The sequence below is a fragment of the Coregonus lavaretus genome, assembly GCF_964263955.1.
Source record: "Coregonus lavaretus genome assembly, chromosome: 16".
Taxonomy (NCBI): Eukaryota; Metazoa; Chordata; class Actinopteri; order Salmoniformes; family Salmonidae; genus Coregonus; species Coregonus lavaretus.
The window spans coordinates 28,023,587-28,039,965 of NC_140003.1; the positions used below are offsets into that span (position 1 = coordinate 28,023,587).

The 16,379-nt window shown below is 40.5% G+C and overlaps 1 protein-coding gene across 1 annotated transcript in view; it reads right to left on the reverse strand.

Annotated features, from left to right (window-relative positions):
- Positions 1 to 16,379, reverse strand: part of LOC311143997 (titin-like) — a gene marked incomplete at both ends in the record, with an annotated part of 179,483 nt that overhangs the window by 91,812 nt on the left and 71,292 nt on the right. The window contains 21 exons of the mRNA XM_084179909.1: positions 108 to 410; positions 584 to 853; positions 944 to 1,210; positions 1,318 to 1,442; positions 1,601 to 2,009; positions 2,123 to 2,401; positions 2,616 to 2,882; positions 3,072 to 3,338; positions 3,576 to 3,744; positions 4,082 to 4,179; positions 4,338 to 4,604; positions 5,531 to 5,654; positions 7,256 to 7,398; positions 10,063 to 10,189; positions 10,341 to 10,480; positions 10,574 to 10,840; positions 13,550 to 13,676; positions 13,804 to 13,943; positions 14,042 to 14,317; positions 14,424 to 14,693; positions 15,125 to 15,520. Coding sequence (XP_084036035.1) covers positions 108 to 410; positions 584 to 853; positions 944 to 1,210; positions 1,318 to 1,442; positions 1,601 to 2,009; positions 2,123 to 2,401; positions 2,616 to 2,882; positions 3,072 to 3,338; positions 3,576 to 3,744; positions 4,082 to 4,179; positions 4,338 to 4,604; positions 5,531 to 5,654; positions 7,256 to 7,398; positions 10,063 to 10,189; positions 10,341 to 10,480; positions 10,574 to 10,840; positions 13,550 to 13,676; positions 13,804 to 13,943; positions 14,042 to 14,317; positions 14,424 to 14,693; positions 15,125 to 15,520 — 4,731 coding nt within the window. The remainder of the gene's footprint in view (positions 1 to 107; positions 411 to 583; positions 854 to 943; positions 1,211 to 1,317; positions 1,443 to 1,600; positions 2,010 to 2,122; positions 2,402 to 2,615; positions 2,883 to 3,071; positions 3,339 to 3,575; positions 3,745 to 4,081; positions 4,180 to 4,337; positions 4,605 to 5,530; positions 5,655 to 7,255; positions 7,399 to 10,062; positions 10,190 to 10,340; positions 10,481 to 10,573; positions 10,841 to 13,549; positions 13,677 to 13,803; positions 13,944 to 14,041; positions 14,318 to 14,423; positions 14,694 to 15,124; positions 15,521 to 16,379) is intronic.

Consider the following 16,379-nt stretch of genomic DNA (forward strand, 5'->3'; position numbering starts at 1 on the left):
AAGGTTGTAATTCACTTTTCTGGTCGGCAGTTCATTGTTGGAACCAGTTACGTTTGAATATTGATACTGTATGAGGTGATTATTACAATATGAAATAGTTTGCTTACCAAACTTGTTCTTGGCATAAACACCAGGTTTCTCTGTCTCAACATTTGGTCCACTGCCCACTCTGTTGCGAGCACAAACACGGAATAGGTACATGGATTCCCTCTGGAGTCCGGTCACAGTGTATTCTGGAGCGTCGGAGCGGTCAGTTGCAAGAGTCCATGTCTTGCGCTTGACATCACGCCTCTCCACCACGTATGTAACGATCTTGCTGCCACCATCGCTCTCTGGCTCTTCCCAGGCCAGGCTGACCTCACCATCGGCAGTGTCAACCACTTGAAGGCTCTTCACAGGTCCAGGGACATCTGTGGGAGACAAAAATACATTAATAAATGGAATCCATATGAACAACAACAAATTCCAAGAAAAAAGATCCCTTCCAAGAAAAATATCCTTTCCAAGAAAAAGGTCCCTTCCATGAAAAATCTCCTTTCCCGTTATCCATTCAAATACAAGAGTGGAGTGAAAGGCAACTTACCAATGACATCCAGATTAATGAATGCCTCTCCCTGTCCGTGTTTGTTCTTGATGATAACCTTGTAACGTCCCTGATCGGACTTCTTAGGGTCCTTCAGCCTGTACTCTGTCCTGTCCCCAACGGTGTGGATGTTGTCCTTGGGTAGGCTGACGTTATCATAGAACCACTCAGCCTCAGCTATAGGATACGCGCTGTAGGGCACGAACATGACAATGGGCTTTCCAGCGTCTGTTACTAAGCTCTGATCCATAGTCTTGATATTTGGCTTAGCTGTAGAGGAATAAACAATTATATGATCAAAGAATAAAAGGATAGATGTACTGTGGAATCTGGGAGGGTATGGAGCCCATGATGACTTACCTGCCAGCTCCAGCTTGGCTCTGGCATCCTTGTCTTTGGCGATGATTCTGTACTCTCCCTGGTCACGAGGTCTGATCTCACACACCTGGAGTCTGTGGACCTTGCCCTCGCTCATCATCTGGTACTTGTCACCCTGGACAATGGTCATGTTGTTCCTCAACCACTTGACCTCAACTCTGTCTTTGTTGAGCTCCACCTCAAACACAATATCTGAGCCTGGAGGCTCAAACACATCCTGAGGTGGTCTGACAATCTCAACTGCGGTCTCTGGAATAAAGATTACACAAGAAATTGAATTTGTGAAACATGAATTCATACAGAACGGTTAAAAAACTCACACAAACAGAATCATATAATGAATTCAAGAGGCTTGCCTTCAACAAAGAGATGTGCATGTGATCTCCTTTCATCGACGCCACAGGAATATTCACACTCATCATCTGGTCTGCACTCCTTGATACGCAGCCTGCAGGTCTTGCCCTCTTTTTCAAAGATGTACCTTGCAAAAAAACAAATGGATAATGTTAAAATATGCCTGTCTATATTTAATTAAAATCCTGTGGTGGACCATAGCAGCAAATTTACTTTTAAGATTTAGTTTCAGTGACAATAAAGCGACAGTGACCGTGACTCATAGCAGTCTAAAAGTTTTCCTACCTTGGTCCCTCTCTGATCTCACGTCCATTCCTGTACCATTTCACCTCAGCCTTCTCCTTGGTGAGTTTGCAGGTGAACTCAGCATCCTCAAACTCAGTGATGGTCTGGTCTTTGAGTTGTGCGGAGAAGTCAGTGGGGGCTTCACCGATGATCAGCTCAGCTGTAGACTTGTCATCACCAGCCATGGCGGTGTATTCACCCTCATCAGCTAGAGTACAGTCCTTGATGGTCAGTGTGTGCTTGTATTGGTCCACCCTGTAGATGATGCGTTTGCTGAAGGTGATCTCCTGACCAGCCTTCATCCATTTCAGAGTAACCTTCTGCCTGTTGACCTTGCAAGAGAAGCTAACAGTCTTCTTTTCCTGTGTGTCGCAGTCCTCAAGAGGTACAATGATCTTCAGACTCTCCTCTGTAGACAAAACAAAGAAATCAGTTAGTCATGTAGCTCACTTCAAACTAAAATAAGACATACTACTACATCAAACTAGCCGTTGGTCAAATCGATAACAAAAATGTGTTCACCTTTTACGGTAAGTTTGCCAGAGCTCTTGGCATGTTCACCACGGTGGTTTGTCAACGTAATAGTATAGTTTCCTTCATCCGACTTCTCAGCATCCTTGATCCTCAGAGAGAACACATTGTCTTTCTGGATCATGACAAACTTGCTGCTCTCAAACATGGTCTCATCTTTCTTCAGCCACTTAGCTTTAGCTCCCTCGGAGTTCACCTCACAGTTGAAGACAATCTCTTGTCCCTCTTTAGCTTCTGTGTCTTTGATTGGTGTAATGATCCTGAGTTTTTCTGTGGAAATCAAAGTGAAAGAAACACAAGTTAGTAGATTGAATTAAATATTTCCCCAAGGTTGCCTCTAAGAAGATCTTAGAAGAAGATTACTTTATTGTCCAATTGTACATGCAGGTCTAACGGAAAATGTACTTTATCGCAACCACTCCGAAAGACACACATACACAAACAGGTTGGAATAGAAAAGAAAACAAACATATTGATGACCTACCAAGAACTAACAGGTCAGCTGTAGCTCTGGTGGTGCCAATGAAGGCAACATAGGCTCCCTCATCCTTGGGTTCAGAGTTCTTGATAACAAGTATTCTTCTCTTGCCATCACAGACAATGTCGTACTTGTCCCCTTTTTCTAGCTCCTTATCATCCTTCATCCATTTGACAATGAATGTGTCTTTGGAGACTGTGCAGACAAACTCAGCCTTTTCTCCCTCAACAACCTCCTGGCTCTGAGGCTTGGCAATAAACTCAGCAGCCAGTTCTGGACGAACAAAAACAGATTAGTGTATATGCTCTCATTTTCCACAAATACATTTACCTGCATCCCATTATTTGGTTTTCATAATAGTACTGCCAGTGTGGAGCCACTACCCAGGATATTTCACTTTCTCCACCGGACAAAGGTCTTTAACTGACTAAATTAAACAGAGCTCATGTCTGATTCCATTACCATTTATTTTCAGGTTTCCAGTTGTCTTTGAGCTGGACAATTTGCAATGGTACTCTCCAGCATCATCTGTTTTCAGATCCTGAATGATGAGTATCCTCTTCCTGCCGTCTACGATCTGATCGTATCTTCCTCCCTCGGGCAGTTCCTGGTCTCCCTTATACCACATGACATCAGCGTCGGCCTTTGACACTTCACAAATCATCTTCATGCTGTCTGTTTCTGTTCCCTCCACATTAGACAGGTTCCTGGTGAACCTAGCCTCTTCCTCTGCAAAGGAAATACAATATAACCGTTAAGTCAATACATTATGATAAGTCGATTACAGTATATAACATCGAAAATAATTTATTTGGTTGAGTCCCAAATGGCACCCTATTCCTTATATAGTGCACTACTTTTGACCAGAGCCCTATATGGGTCCTGGTCAAAAGTAGTGCACTATATAAAGAATAGGGTGCCATTTGGGACTCACATTTTGAGGGAGAGAAAGTGTGCCAGACTCACCAACGACTGTAAGCATGCCAGAGGATTTGGAGACCTTTGCGTCACATTCATATTCTGCTTCATCATCAAACACTGATTTGTGGATGATGAGGATATGTTGGCGACCTTTGGCGATTATTTCATATTTCTTTCCCTTTCTGATTTCACTGCTGTCCTTCAACCAACGGACCTGTTTACAGAAACAGCCATAAAACAAAGACATTACAATGACAGTACAATAATATTAAGATGTACCGATCAAGCCTATGAAGGAAACAATTAAGGGAGCAAAATGTAACAGCAGCGCACAAGTATGAAAAATGGTGTAAGACAGGAAAAACAACCAACTCTCAGTCTAAATATTATATTTTGTATCTCCACATGCAACTATATTATATTGTTATACGAAGGTGTGTTTGTATGTGCATTTGAAGACAAGAGGTGTGTGTGTGCGCGCATGTGTTGTGTTGGGATGGGGAGCGTGGTAGGGTCGGGGAGGTAGGGGGTGAAGGTTCAGGAATCATTACCTTGACATTTTCGCGAGATACTTCACATTCAAATCTGGCAGAGTCCTTTTCTTTGACCTCAACATCATGGAGTGGCTTAGAGAACTCAACATGTGGAGCTGTAAGGACACGGTCATAGTATTAATATACCAGTATGCCAAATACACCAACGTGTAGTCTTAACAAACAAACAATATCAAAGGTTTTTCATTTATACTTTAACAAACAAACAAACAAACAAACAATAAAAAAGGTTTTTAATCTATACTTTACTTACGTTCAACGTTAAGGAAGCAAGAGGTTTTGAATTCTGAGGCGTCGCAGGTATATGTTTTTGAATCATCAAGAGTGCAGCCATGAATGATTAGTCTTCTCTTGCGGCCATCGGCAACAATGTCATATTTCTTAGTTTTGCGGATCTCCTGTCCGTCCTGGAACCACCTGACCTCAGCATTTTCTCTGGAGACTTCACACTCCAAAGTAGCAGTAGCCTCTTCCTCAACTGTCTGGTCCTCCAGAGGCTTGCTGAACTCAACTGGTGGCTCTGTGAGGTCACACATGAATTACACATGACGACTTGTGCTTTACATATCATAAAAGCTTAGGAAGCCAACAAACTAATTTGACCAAATTCTATCATTGCCACCAACTATTATTATTGTTATGGCCCCTCTTTAGATTAAGTGGCCTAAAACCCAAAAATGTTTTGACATGGTAGTTACAAAGGCAGGTACAGTTACAGTGTAAGCTGCACATTACGTTACGTCATTCCTTCAACCTGTTTGTTGTTTCTGCAATTACTGTACCTATTGATACTTTTAATACATTTGTATACAAACTTAACATTGTGGGTCACCTCTCCTCACCCTTAAATCATTGTTTTATATTACACAGTTATATTGTGATATTGCAAGGCATATCGCTATACCGTCATTATGCAAGGAATACATTGTTTTATATGTCTTCAATTCCTCAACCTACACTGTTATAAAAGCATACACGACTGTCTCACAGGCTCTCATCTCATACTTAACACATACTTATTTTCTAATGGGACGTGGATGGGCTTCTCATTTCATTCAGACTGGTTGGGTACATTATGCTCCCACAACATTCACACCTGGCCCACTTACATTGCTGTCTGTGCTTTGCATCAAGGAGACAAACATTGTCTAAAGAAATCTGAATCTATGTCACAATGTGTACTCACACAGTACTTATACTCTGCCTACCTATGTAAATGCAGGGTAAATACACACAATTTTGGGAATCATTACGTTACTATGAACCTGGTTTATATAGCACCATATTTATCTGTCCAGTATGCTTTATAGAGTAAATATTGCAACTATATTGTTATTTAACCTTATCAAATTAACAAAAAAACAGGTCTCCATGTTGGTTAAGAGAGCAGTTGGGGGCAAAAATCTCCATTACAACCACAACTAAATACCACAAAGCGCAACCTACCATTCACATGTAGTCTGGCCTCAATCTGGAAATCCTTTGCAGTGAGTTTAACTTCCCCATCCTCTGAAATCTTGACATCTCTGAGAGTTAGAGTGTGAGTTTTGCCTTCTGCTCGGGTGACCACCTGTGCAAATCAAACAGTTTGATTAATCAGGGGGACAGTGACAGCTATGGGTGGTCAAGCTATTTACTTCTTCCCCTGAATGAACATCAGCAGCTGGTGACAAGGGACTGAAGGGGCCCTAGGCTCCATTTTAACTCCTGTTGCCACCTGACTGCTCCACTTTCCCAAAGCTTGGGTGAGGTGGTTAACTAAGACAAAACATTTTTACATTTTACATTTTAGTCATTTAGCAGACGCTCTTATCCAAAGCGACTTACAGGAGCAATTAGGGTTAAGTGCCTTGCTCAAGGGCACATCGACAGATTTTTCACCTAGTCGGCTCAGGGATTAGAACCAGCGACCTTTCGGTTACTGGCACAACGCTCTTAACCACTAAGCTACAAAACTTCCCCAGTCCTTTATAGTAGGTGTTCCATAAAGTCAACACTTTCCTCTTAAATGTAAACAATATAGGACTACCGCTTATGGTACAGTGGTACAGCAATCACAGTCATAGGTTCTATTGTTTTTTCCCCATTACAAATAGTCATGGCATGCCAATTGACATAACCATATGTGAAAACATGAAGATCATAGCAGTTATTTAGCTGTATCTATTGCAAGGTAGACTGTATATTCTTTTTCATAAGAGATTTCAAATAACTTTAAACAGCCACTTTAAAACAACATCTTCAGACTGTTATATCATAATTATAACAGTACAAATGACATCAGATTTTTCAAACAACCCCTGACAGCATAAATCATAATGTTTTGAGCTATTCAGACGTGGCCACTTTAAAATAATAGCCTACATATTCCAGAATATATTATTGTACATGTAAGACTTTTAGTGGAACAAAAGTCATCACAGTTACCCTCAAAGTAATACAATTTCGTGAATATTGTGTATGGCAACACATCAATGTATCAAGGCTGTGAATGATCATTAAAATTGGTCACGGGAAACAAGGCAACACAACATCTTAATCAACCTATCTTATAACGTTTCACACTTCAAACCCACAGGAATTAATTAAATAATTAGACAATACATAGATATGCACAGGACTAACGGATCACTCAAAGCAAATCAAAGCAAATTTGTACATTAAATTACAACTCATTTCAGATTTTGAAATTATAATTATGAAATAGCTCTTCAAACCACCTGCCATTGGACGTACACATTTGAAGCGGTTAAAAATAGCCAGAAGAACGGTTGAAGGGCAGAAAATCCCTCCTGCGTTATCTCAAAACCCAGATCAAATCCTCAACTGGAATCCTGATCCTCACAGGTCGTTATATGCAGAAAGCATGTAGGTTGCACATGCAAGAACATTTTAACAAAATGTAGAAACGTAAATAATGCAACAGGAAAATCTAAGATCCATTTAAATTAAAAAAACAGTTGGAATAAAATTAAGAGTTAAAACATTTGGGATATGATAATAGCTGATAATCCAGGTAGTAAATTCCATGACAACATGTATTTGTCAGCCATATTGAAAAACGGTTGTTTATAATTACAGTTCTAAGTCTTGGCATGTTTCCATATCAATTACTTGAAGGAGTGTCAGTGTTGTGATAACATAAATATTGAAGATGGTATAAACACTTACTCTGTCACTTGGCTCCAACTTTGTGCCCCCTAGGAACCATTCCACAGCAATTCCTTCATATGACAGTTCACAGTCGAAAGTGGCGGTTTCCCCGGCAGTAACAGTAACATCCTTGAGCGGCCGCAGCAGGCCAATCACCCGCGCTTTAGATTGAGGAGAAGACATCGTTAGTCACTCCAAAATCTCAAGCGAAACAGGTAAATCCTTAACTGATAATCCTCATTTTGCGGATCCCCTGACGGCCGGCCACTGCTCTAGAGTCCTGTAATCCACCAGGACAACTGGACTAACCTAGAGGGCCTTTCTCATTTGCATACTCAGTTTCCTTGAGATGTATAAAGTCAGCAGAAAACTTTGAAGGAAGGCATGTTGTACCTCTGCCAATCACTAACCGCCCACTCTAGATAAGGCATGTGGCTTCTAAAATAGCCACAACACCTGATTGGCCATCAGCCCACGCCCTGCCAAACCATCGGCTAGGCAATCTGTCCCTGTCAATCAACCTGTCGGAATTCTCCAGGAAAAGGAGAATGTCGGGGTGGGCTTTTACCAAACTTTAAAAAAGAATCTGCATCATGGCTAAGAGTTGCATTGCATAACCAGGCCCTGGGTGTTCTGTAAGCAAGTATATATTTAGATATATAAAACGTGTGCCAGAATTGACATCCAAACCTCAACACTTTTTATGACACATTTATGGCTTTAGTCCTCCCTTGTAAAACAAACTTTTGACACCTACTTACATGGGGCTGTACTTACAGTGGGGGGAAAAAGTATTTAGTCAGCCACCAATTGTGCAAGTTCTCCCACTTAAAAAGATGAGTGAGGCCTGTAATTTTCATCATAGGTACACGTCAACTATGACAGACAAAATGAGAAAAAAAAATCCAGAAAATCACATTGTAGGATTTTTTATGAATTTATTTGCAAATTATGGTGGAAAATAAGTATTTGGTCACCTACAAACAAGCAAGATTTCTGGCTCTCACAGACCTGTAACTTCTTCTTTAAGAGGCTCCTCTGTCCTCCACTCGTTACCTGTATTAATGGCACCTGTTTGAACTTGTTATCAGTATAAAAGACACCTGTCCACAACCTCAAACAGTCACACTCCAAACTCCACTATGGCCAAGACCAAAGAGCTGTCAAAGGACACCAGAAACACAATTGTAGACCTGCACCAGGCTGGGAAGACTGAATCTGCAATAGGTAAGCAGCTTGGTTTGAAGAAATCAACTGTGGGAGCAATTATTAGGAAATGGAAGACATACAAGACCACTGATAATCTCCCTCGATCTGGGGCTCCACGCAAGATCTCACCCCGTGGGGTCAAAATGATCACAAGAACGGTGAGCAAAAATCCCAGAACCACACGGGGGGACCTAGTGAATGACCTGCAGAGAGCTGGGACCAAAGTAACAAAGCCTACCATCAGTAACACACTACGCCGCCAGGGACTCAAATCCTGCAGTGCCGGACGTGTCCCCCTGCTTAAGCCAGTACATGTCCAGGCCCGTCTGAAGTTTGCTAGAGTGCATTTGGATGATCCAGAAGAGGATTGGGAGAATGTCATATGGTCAGATGAAACCAAAATAGAACTTTTTGGTAAAAACTCAACTCGTCGTGTTTGGAGGACAAAGAATGCTGAGTTGCATCCAAAGAACACCATACCTACTGTGAAGCATGGGGGTGGAAACATCATGCTTTGGGGCTGTTTTTCTGCAAAGGGACCAGGACAACTGATCCGTGTAAAGGAAAGAATGAATGGGGCCATGTATCGTGAGATTTTGAGTGAAAACCTCCTTCCATCAGCAAGGGCATTGAAGATGAAACGTGGCTGGGTCTTTCAGCATGACAATGATCCCAAACACACCGCCCGGGCAACGAATGAGTGGCTTCGTAAGAAGCATTTCAAGGTCCTGGAGTGGCCTAGCCAGTCTCCAGATCTCAACCCCATAGAAAATCTTTGGAGGGAGTTGAAAGTCCGTGTTGCCCAGCGACAGCCCCAAAATATCACTGCTCTAGAGGAGATCTGCATGGAGGAATGGGCCAAAATACCAGCAACAGTGTGTGAAAACCTTGTGAAGACTTACAGAAAACGTTTGACCTGTGTCATTGCCAACAAAGGGTATATAACAAAGTATTGAGAAACTTTTGTTATTGACCAAATACTTATTTTCCACCCTAATTTGCAAATAAATTCATAAAAAATCCTACAATGTGATTTTCTGGAGAAAAAAATTCTCATTTTGTCTGTCATAGTTGACGTGTACCTATGATGAAAATTACAGGCCTCTCTCATCTTTTTAAGTGGGAGAACTTGCACAATTGGTGGCTGACTAAATACTTTTTTCCCCCACTGTATTCAACCAACAGTTGGGACAATGTATCATTCAAACCCACCATAAACACATTTTTACTGATCAAATGTACTCCTAAGGATAATTTAACCCTCCCGTTGTCCTAGGGTCAAAATGACCCGCCACTGTGTTGAACCAACTTTATTTAATTTTTATATTTTTTGGATCATTTGTGAGAAGGAGGCAGTGATACTTTCTTTAAAGTCTCACTGCCTCCTTCTCACAAACGATCCCAAAAATATAAAAATTAAATAAAGTTGGTTCAACACAGTGGCGGGTCATTTTGACCCTAGGACAACGGGAGGGTTAAACAAACGTTATTGGATTCTTAAATGTTTTTGTTGGTGGCCCACTTGATGGTATGCATATCTTACAGAGTGTGGCTTTAACAAATCAGTGCTTATCTAATTGTCAGATAAATGTGTGAGTGTGTTAAATAATTCTCACCTTTAACTCTAAGCTGAGCATTGGATTTAGCATTGGCAGCCTGGAAGTCAACTTCTCCGGCCTGATCCATGCGAACGTTGTACAGGATCAGCACATGCCTTGTACCCTCCTCCTTAATCTCACAGTCCTTGAAAGAGAATACACAAACAGTTACTAAGTGATCATCATCAAGTGATATATATATATATGTTTTTGTTCTCTGTCTCTTTCTCAGCCGCTATGAAACGTAGTAAGGAACGTCCAATTATGTAGTAATAATAATATGGATATTTTCTTACAGCAGACTGATGAAGGGCCTCTCCTTTGAGTTTCCAGTGACCATGTACTTCCTCCTCAGAGATCTCAGTCTCAAACTTGGCAATTTCAGTTTCTGTGACTTCCACGCTGTACAGGGGCCTGACAAACTTAATGTCACGCTCTGTAGAAGAAACACAAAGACAAGTGTTTGTATGAATGAAACAAAATACATACTGCAACCCTCAAATGCTGAGATAAAAACACTAAAGGCTACCTTCAATGTTGAGTTTGGCCGTGGTTTTGTCCGAATCACAATCACAGGTGTATTCTCCAATGTCGGCTTTCTCTGTCTTCTTAATGATCAGCATACGCCTCTTTCCATCGGCTTTGATGGCCACGTTCTTGGAGGGAGTGATTTGCTGGCCACCTTTGAACCATTTCACCTCTGCATTGGGCTTGCTCAGTTCACAAACCATTGTCAGTTCATCCTTCTCAGTGACTGAGTAGTCGTGCAGTTTTGTCGTGAAGTAAGGCTTTCCCTCTGTTGATGAAAAAGAAACCATGATGAGTTGTGTGTGTGATATTTCACTTTCGACAACGGTAACTCACCTGTTTCGCCAACAGCTTATTTCCATCTATAGATTCTATAGATTTGTTGTGATTGAACGTTTCAAGAATTTTAACGGTATACTAACCGAGGACTGTGAGCATGGCCTCTGAGCTTTTGCCCATGGCTTCTACTTTGATCATGGATGTGTCATCAATGGACACCTCCTTGAAGGTCAATTTGTGCATCTTGCCATCGTCTGACATGTGCACAACTTTGCTGGGATGCAAACGCACACCGTTCTTGTACCATGTGACCTGGATGTTGTCATGTGAGAATTCAATACTGAACTCTGCCGTCTCACGCTCCTTGACAGTGACATCCTTAATGGGCTTGACAAACTCAAGGCGAATTCCTGATAAGACATTCAATTCATAAGAAATTAAATCATCGTCATCGTGAGAAGATCAATTTCAGTCACTTGTAATGAATTGAATCAGGATTTAAACAGGAAGCACAGAACAATATCTTCAGATTACCTTGGATAACTAGTTTGCCAGTGGTTCTCTTGTCCTCTGCCTCAAATATGTACTTAGCTTCATCCTCATATGCGGCAGATTTGACCACCAGAGTGTGTCTCTTTCCCTCATGGATAATATCAAACTTATCATCAGCTGTCAACTCATGAGATCCCTTGAACCAACGGAAGCTCTTGGGTTCTCTTGACACCTCGCACTCAAATCTGGCCTCATCCTTTTCATACACTTGCACATCACTCAAAGGTGTGACAAATGTAATTGGACTCTCTGTAATTCAGAAGGAAACAGAGATAATGTGGCATCGTGGCAATGCGTAGAATACCACCACTGAAAGTATTTACATTTACATCATCAGATAAGATCACCAACCAAATGTTTCTTTTTTAATCTCACCTTTCACTTTCAGATTAGCAACACATTTAGCATTGGCAGCTGTAAATCCAATCTCCCCTGACAAGGGGGCCTTGAGGTTGTACAATATCAACGTGTGCTTTGCACCGTCCTCTATGATTTCAATGTCCTGTAAATGGTGGTAAAATGTATGTAGAAAATAGTCCAGATTAGATGAAGACGAAGAGGAAAGGGAGGAAGGAGGAGGAGAACGCTATAGGCTGTTTCAGTGTAATATTTAAAGATAACGTAATGGATGTGAATGGATGATCATGTAATGGATATGAATGGTATAATGGTAAAACAACAGTGAGAATTATTTGGTCTATGTAACATACAGGTGATTGAGTAAGGATTTCTCCGTTCAGTTTCCACTGGCCATGGACATCATCTTCTGAGATTTCCACCTCAAAGCGAGCGGTCTCACCATCAAAGAGCTCAACACCATACATTGGCCGAGTTATCTTTATATCTCGAGCTGCAATTCAGGATTGAGAACATTACAATTACAAGAACAAACGCAAGAACGTTCTCAAAATAAATGTTTGTTGCATGACAAACATTTGTAATTGCTTACCCTCAATGTTAATATTTGCCATGGTTTTGTCCGTTCCACAATCACATACGTATTGACCCTTATCTCTGTCATCCAGTTTCTTAATGGACAACACTCTTCGATTCGCTTCAGCCCTTATGGTTACCATCTTAGAGGCCTTAATTTCAGTCTCATTATGGTACCACATGACTGGGACATCTTTGCTGAGTTCACAGTCCAGAGTTATTTCGTCTTTCTCGACTGCAGTATAATCCTGCAACTTCACTACGAAGTATGCATCACCCTCTGGAACATGGAAAAGTCATCAGGAGGATAAGTGTTTTGCATTCTGCATTTATCTACTGTAGCATGGTGCAAATCCTTAAATGATTTCAAGGATTTCAATCACAACAAAGAAACAAACAATTTGAATAAAGGAACAAAGCAGGGGTTACCTATCACCGTCAGGTTTGCCATTGAGGGAATTCCTTTAGCCTCTGCCTTAATCTGGCAGATATCATCTAGAGTCAACTCCTTGATTTCTAGTGTATGTTTCTTTCCACGACTATAGATGAGCACGGTTCTGCTCACATGGAGTTTGGTTTCATTTTTGTACCATGTCACAGGTACATTCTCATGAGAGAGCTCAAGCTCAAACCGAGCAGTGTTACCTTCCTTCTCAGTTTGGTCCTGAAGTGGCAATTCAAATTTGAGCCTCATACCTATATTATGTTAGGTGAGTGCATATTGGACTTAGTTAAAATAAAATGATTCCAACTAGGAAAATAATTAATGAATCACAGGGAACAACTTTTGATGATATCAAACGAAAACCACTCAAAGGATGTCAAATATAATAACAATGGTTCCACACTTACCCTCCACAGTGAGTTTAGCGGTTGAATTTTTGCCCAAGGCCTCAATACTGTAATTTCCCTCATCATCAAACTCACATTTGTTTATGACCAACATGTGTTTTTTTCCATCATCGATTATTTCATATTTTTTGTCTGATGTACCAATGGTGTCAGAACCCTTAAACCACATGACTTTAGGCACATCCTTTGTGATAGTACACTCAAACATAGCCTGTTTCTTTTCAGGTACTGACACGTCCTTTAAGGGGACTGTGAAGTCCATTTCCAGTTCTGGGAGATACAAATAATGATCTCTTTGTCAATACATGCATAACATCATCGATACATAAATACATACTTTACTCTTGAAACAATTGCTTACCCTTAACTGTGAGCACAGCACTAGTGACAGCATTCAGAGCTGTATAAGACACTTCACCAGACGCGTCCAGCGGAACACTTTTCAGAGTGAGGAAACGTTTCTTGCCCTCCATTTTGATCTCACATGTCTGAAAATGCACAAAAAAACTAGTTAAACAGATATCAAAGACTGTTCAACATTGAAAACAGTTTTTCTGAAAGTTTAGGTTACGGGTCCGGGGAAATATTTCAGTCAATTCATAAGACAAGTCTTACCGGTGATCTTGTTAAGACCTGCCCTTTATGTTTCCATTCTCCAGGCACATCCTCTTCAGATATCTCAGTTTCAAACGTAACATCCTCTTTCTCGACCACCTCACAACTGGAGAGTGGTTTCAAGATCTCAGCTTCACGTTCTGTAAAAATATCAAAAGTATATAATAAGCATTCACTTCATGTAGGTAGCCTTACTTGATTGAACAACATACAAGATATGTGTGATTGTGCAACCAACCTCCAAGAGTCAGTTTAGCTGTGTATCTGTGGCCTTCAACTTCCATGGCATATTCTGCAATATCATCGGGCTGTGCATTCTTTATTGTGAGAGTCAAGACTTTTCCTTCTTTCTTGACCTCAGTCTTGTCAGTAGGATCATTAGTAATCTCATCGTTGCCTTTGAAAAACTTCCAGTTGGGGGTTTCTTTGAAGAGCTCACACTTGAAAATGGCAGTGGCCTTGGGTTTCACATGCTGATCTCTCAATGGTTTCACCAACCAGTCTCTGACAATTTCTGTAAAAATTAAGATGTAATCAGTTTACATATGTGGACGAACAGATTGAGTAAATTGATATAGTTGATAAGTGTCAACAGTTTATTTAGGGAATTATCTACAAACCAATGATTTTGACAGTTGTTTTAGTCCTGATGAGTTCACACTCGCATGCGTAGATTCCAGCGTCGTCATCGCCCGTGTTCTGGATCGTAACGGCATGTTGCATTCCAATGACGTTGATGGCCACCTTTCCAGGGATTACTTTGAGGACATTACCACTCTTCATCCAGGTCACTTCTCTCTCCTTGTTCAATTCACAGGTCAGGTACATAGGCTGCCCCTTCAGGACCGACGTCTCCTCATCCAGCTCCTTCACCCACTTCACGGGCAGTTCTGAATGCATAAGTATTGGGTTAGTATTAGTCCGATATTTACATACACATTTGCATATAAGTTATTTGCATCAAAATGTAAAGGTAAAATGCATCAACCCATATCAATAATGCATACATGTAATAATCAGCGCAACTTAAATGTGACATAGAAGCTACATAGATTAAGGAATACTTGATCAAAAAGGGAGTACTCTCCATAGAATTGTGTAGTTATACAGTATACATTTTCATACAACAATATAAAACAAGACATTAAGTAAACAATCGTTATTTAAGCTACATCACCTGTAAATGAATTGCGATCAGCTTTTCAACATGATGTTGTTAAAAAATATGATTCTTATAAATACATAATTAATTAATTGTAAATCATTATTATATAATATAAATAATTCACATTATTTCAATTAAGAAAATTATCTGAAATACCTTCAACAATGAGTTTGGCGGTTGTTGTCTTTTCCTTGTTGCCAAGCTTGGCCACACAAGTATATTCTCCAGTGTCAATAAGTTGGACGTCAATAATGGCTAGTCTGCGATCTTTGCCATCAGAGGTGAATTTGTGTTTTGGACTCTCTCTTAGGTTGCTGTCATCTTTCATCCATGTAGTTACTGCAGTAGAAGGTGAAACCTCACACTCAAACGTAGCAGAAGCACCAACAGCATCACCTTCTTGTAACACTATGTCTTTGAGCGGTTTCGTGAACTTCAGTGGAACTGCTTTAAGCTGGAATCCAAAAGGATTAGCATCGGGTGGCTTGTCTCCTCCACCACCGGGTTTCAGTCCTCTACCCCTGCCTTCACCAGGGGATGGGGTTTTGCCTGCTACAATTCAGACACAATTACACAGATTAGATGTTTAGCCTGTTTACATCAGTTAAAGTGGCAATATGTAACGTTTTGGGTGAACTGACCAAATTCACATAGAAATGTGAGTTATAGATCTATCATTCTACTTGAAAGCAAGTCTAAGAATCCGTAAATCTGTTCTTTGTGAACTATTTCTATGCTTCCCGTTCTTAAGTTTTGTTTTTTTACTTTTGGTTTTGTACACCAGCTTCAAACAGCTCTACATGGTTCTACATGGAACTCAAAAGGGTTCTACCTGGAACCAAAAAGGGTTATTTAAAGGGTTCTCCTATGGGGACAGCCAAAGAACCTTTTAAGTTCTAGATAGCACCTTTACTAAGAGTGTAGCAACCAAATAAATAAGTTTATGTGGTTACTAAAATAGCTGTATCGCTAGATTGGTAGAATACATTTCCATTCTATTATTTGAAAAGCAGAGAAAGAGACAAAGATTTCATACACTCTTTGTCTAACTTGTTGGGAAAGTGGTCAAAATTTCAGATTTTAAAAGTTAAGAGAAAAAGTAGATGACAAGGTTAGTAAAACAGCTGTATCTCTGGATTGGTAGTAGATATATCTAAGCAGAGAAAGAGACAAATACATCATAAACTAGGTTTCCATCCAATTGGCGACAGATTTTTATGCAAATGTTCTCAAATCTGCATAAAAGCAATATGCACATTTTACCACCAGAGATGTGTTTCCATCAAATTGACTGATAAAAGGCTGTGTGTGATGAAATAGTGCACATTACTTTTGCGGTTAAATTCCCATGTACCGAATAAAGAGTAAGTTCAATGATTTCCATCGCATTTGCAAGACTACTGATGGTTTT